Source organism: Ochlerotatus camptorhynchus, unplaced genomic scaffold (assembly GCF_037179485.1).
Source record: "Ochlerotatus camptorhynchus isolate MF236.1 unplaced genomic scaffold, CSIRO-AGI_Acam_v1.1 ptg000323l, whole genome shotgun sequence".
NCBI classification, from domain to species: domain Eukaryota; kingdom Metazoa; phylum Arthropoda; class Insecta; order Diptera; family Culicidae; genus Ochlerotatus; species Ochlerotatus camptorhynchus.
In genome coordinates, this window is record NW_027040811.1 from 2272377 (window position 1) to 2275997 (window position 3621).

The window sequence follows — 3621 nt, forward strand, 5'->3', positions numbered from 1 at the left end:
CCTAGTTGCAGTATGCATGCGCTCAAAACTCTCGACGGTGCATAACACACGTCGAAGTCGAACGCCACGACCCAACATTGAGCAACTACGGGACACCGGAGTTGCCCAGGACTACGCGCAGCAGCTGGAAGTTGCACTACCCACGGAAGAGCAGCTTGGCGCAGCTTCTCTTGAAGATGGCTGGAGGGACATCCGTTCAGCCATAGGTAGTACTGCTGTAGCGGCACTAGGTACTGCAATCCCGGACCGAAGAAATGACTGGTTTGACGGCGAATGCAAACTGTTAGTAGAGGAGAAGAATGCAGCACGGGCGAGAATGCTGCAACACCGCACGAGATTGAATGTGGAGCGATACAGACAAGCGCGGAACAGACAAAACTCGGTTTTCCGAAGGAAGAAGCGTCAGCAGGAAGATCGAGATCGCGAGGCGATGGAAAATCTGTACCGCGTAAACGACACACGGAAGTTCTACGAGAAGCTAAATAGTTCGCGCAAAGGCTACGTGCCGCAAGCCGATATGTGCAAGGACTTGGACGGTAACCTTCTCACGAACGAGTGTGAGGTGATTGAGAGGTGGAAGCAGTACTATGACGAGCACCTCAACGGTGAAGCAGCAGAAAACGAAGGTGGCACGGCAACAGACCTTGGAGCACGCGCAGAAGACGACAGGCTACCGGCCCCTGATCTTCAAGAAGTTGAGGAGGAGATCGGTCGGCTGAAGAACAACAAAGCAACTGGTGTAGATCAACTACCAAGTGAGCTATTGAAATACGGTGGTGAAGCACTGGCTAGAGCGCTGCACTGGGTAATTGCCAAGATTTGGGAGGAGGAGATATTACCGGAGGAGTGGATGGAAGGTGTCGTATGCCCAATCTACAAAAAGGGCGACAAGTTGGATTGCTGCAACTACCGCGCGATCACACTGCTGAGCGCCGCCTACAAGGTACTCTCCCAAATTCTATGCCGCCGTCTGTCACCATATGCAAGAGAGTTCGTGGGGCAATACCAGGCGGGATTCATGGGTGCCCGCGCTACCACGGACCAAATTTTCGCGATTCGGCAGGTTCTGCAGAAATGCCGCGAATACAACGTGCCCACACATCATTTGTTCATCGATTTCAAATCCGCATACGACACAATCGATCGAGATCAGCTATGGCAGATTATGCACGAGTACGGATTTCCGGATAAACTGACGCGATTGGTCAAGGCGACGATGGATCGAGTGACGTGCGTTGTTCGAGTATCGGGGACACTCTCGAGTCCCTTTGAATCTCGAAGGGGGTTACGGCAGGGTGATGGACTTTCGTGTCTGCTGTTCAACATCGCGTTAGAAGGTGTGATCAGAAGAGCTGGGATAGACACGAGTGGCACGATATTCAGGAAGTCCATCCAGCTCCTTGGTTTCGCCGATGACATTGACATTATGGCACGGAACTTTGAGATGATGGCGGAAACGTACATCAGACTGAAGGCTGAAGCTAGACGGATTGGACTTGCCATCAACGCATCAAAGACAAAATATATGAAAGCAAGAGGTTCTAGGGAAGACAATGTTAGCCTCCCACCCCGAGTTCAGATTGACGGTGACGAAATCGAGGTGGTCGATGAGTTCGTGTATTTGGGCTCACTGGTGACCGCCGAAAATGATACCAGCAGAGAAATTCAAAGACGCATTATGGCAGGGAATCGTGCCTACTTTGGACTCCGGAGGACGCTCCGGTCGAATAAAATTCGCCGCCGCACGAAGTTGACTGTCTACAAGACGCTGATTAGACCGGTGGTCCTTTACGGCCACGAGACCTGGACTATGCTCGTGGAGGACCAACGCGCCCTTGGTGTTTTCGAACGGAAGGTGTTGCGTACCATCTACGGTGGAGTGCAGATGGATGACGGAACGTGGAGGAGGCGAATGAACCACGAATTGCACCAGCTGCTGGGAGAACCATCCATCGTCCACATTGCAAAAATTGGGCGACTACGGTGGGCTGGGCACGTCGTAAGAATGCCGCACGACGACCCAGTGAAAATGGTTCTAGAAAGCGACCCAACAGGAACAAGAAGAAGAGGCGCGCAGCGGGCAAGGTGGATCGACCAAGTAGAAGGTGACCTGCGGACCCTTCGCAGACTACGAGGCTGGCGAACTGTGGCCATGGATCGAGTAGAGTGGAGACGACTTCTTCGGACAGCAGAGGACAACAAGGCCTTAGCCTGATTGGTAAGGTAAGTAGGTTTAATATCAAATGATTAGTTTTTAGTAAGAGATAATTAATTTTTAATCATTCGATATGATTAAGCTTTAATGTCAAATTGATCAAATTTTAAGCAAAACGAGAATAGTTTAATTTATCAGTGGAGGATATATATTATTCATGTTTCCGTGTGCTTGATTCACACGCAACCCTGTCATCTTTTTGACAGATATCTTCCAAACAGAAAAAAATAACATCGCACGCAATCATTCCTTTCGCAGTTCTGCACGCACGAGAAGACGATTTTCGGTTTCTCCGTGGTTTCTGTTCCGTCGATTTGTGTGTTTTCTGCTTTCTTAGTCCACAAAATAATCTACAACCATGACCGATCCGGAGGAGGTAAACGGTGTTGACGAGGCCGGCGATAAGCAGAAACAGAAGAAGGCATCCAAACACGACAGCGGAGCGGCTGATTTGGAACGAGTTACCGACTATGCAGAGGAGAAGGAAATTAGCTCGAAGGAGATCACCAACGTAAGTGGCCCGAACATAACCTTGATCTTAGATCCAAATCGTAGAATAAAAAAAATGACAATGTTTATCCTCTGGTTGTAGGCGGTTAGTATGTTCGAGGAAAAGCGAAACAAGGAAAATGAGGAAAAGCTAGCCAAAGAACAGGAACTGCAGAAGGTGCACGTCAAGAAAGAAGATATTGAGCTGATTGTAAGATTGCCTGTTTCGACGTCTTTTGGATGTTCCAGTCTTCATTTGATTTGATTTTTCAGATCCGAGAAATGGAAATCTCCCGACAGAAGGCAGAGGAAACTCTTCGGGTGCACCGAGGCGATGTGGTGGCTGCCCTGGAAGCTCTTACAAACTAAGCCCTGTAAGTTGTAGTTTATAAATTATTCGCTAAATGCTCCTAAGCGGGATTCTTCACGAGCCGCCGGTTACAACAAGTGTGTGAAATCGGCTTATTTAATTGTAACAGCTTTAGTTGCGGTACATGGAACAGATCAATACCAACAACAATACATCAATAGGTAAATTGGAACCGAACGAAAGCGTAATTCGCTCGAAAGAAATTCCCACGAAATAATTATAATACATTTAAAACGCAAAGGTTCCAGCATCGTTTTGCCCAAAACAGCAACCAACACAGAAAAACAAAACTACCCACCGCTTGGGTTTTTTAAACTCATATTTGAGTTATTTGACCTCTGCCCGTTTCATTTCCTCTCGCTATTGTTGTCAAAAATAGAACGAAAGATTCGACTCAACCGTCTAGTTCCGTACGAGAAGCCAAAATTGAGTAATATGCGATATACCCAAATTTGAGTTAATTGAACTTAATTTTGGGTAGAAAAAATTGAAAATAATTTAGCGATGGGTAATTTTTTTTGCCGTGCTTAAATGCAAACTACTTTGA

The 3621-nt window shown here is 47.5% G+C and overlaps 1 protein-coding gene across 1 annotated transcript; it reads left to right on the forward strand.

Annotated features, from left to right (window-relative positions):
• The first annotated feature begins 2466 nt into the window (after positions 1–2466).
• LOC135707965 (huntingtin-interacting protein K) lies at positions 2467–3246 on the forward strand. The gene is made up of 3 exons (XM_065229879.1): positions 2467–2726; positions 2808–2915; positions 2978–3246. Exons 1-3 carry the CDS (start codon positions 2574–2576, stop codon positions 3071–3073), a joined length of 357 nt encoding a protein of 118 aa, XP_065085951.1. The 5' UTR covers positions 2467–2573; the 3' UTR covers positions 3074–3246.
• The last annotated feature ends 375 nt before the right edge of the window (positions 3247–3621 follow it).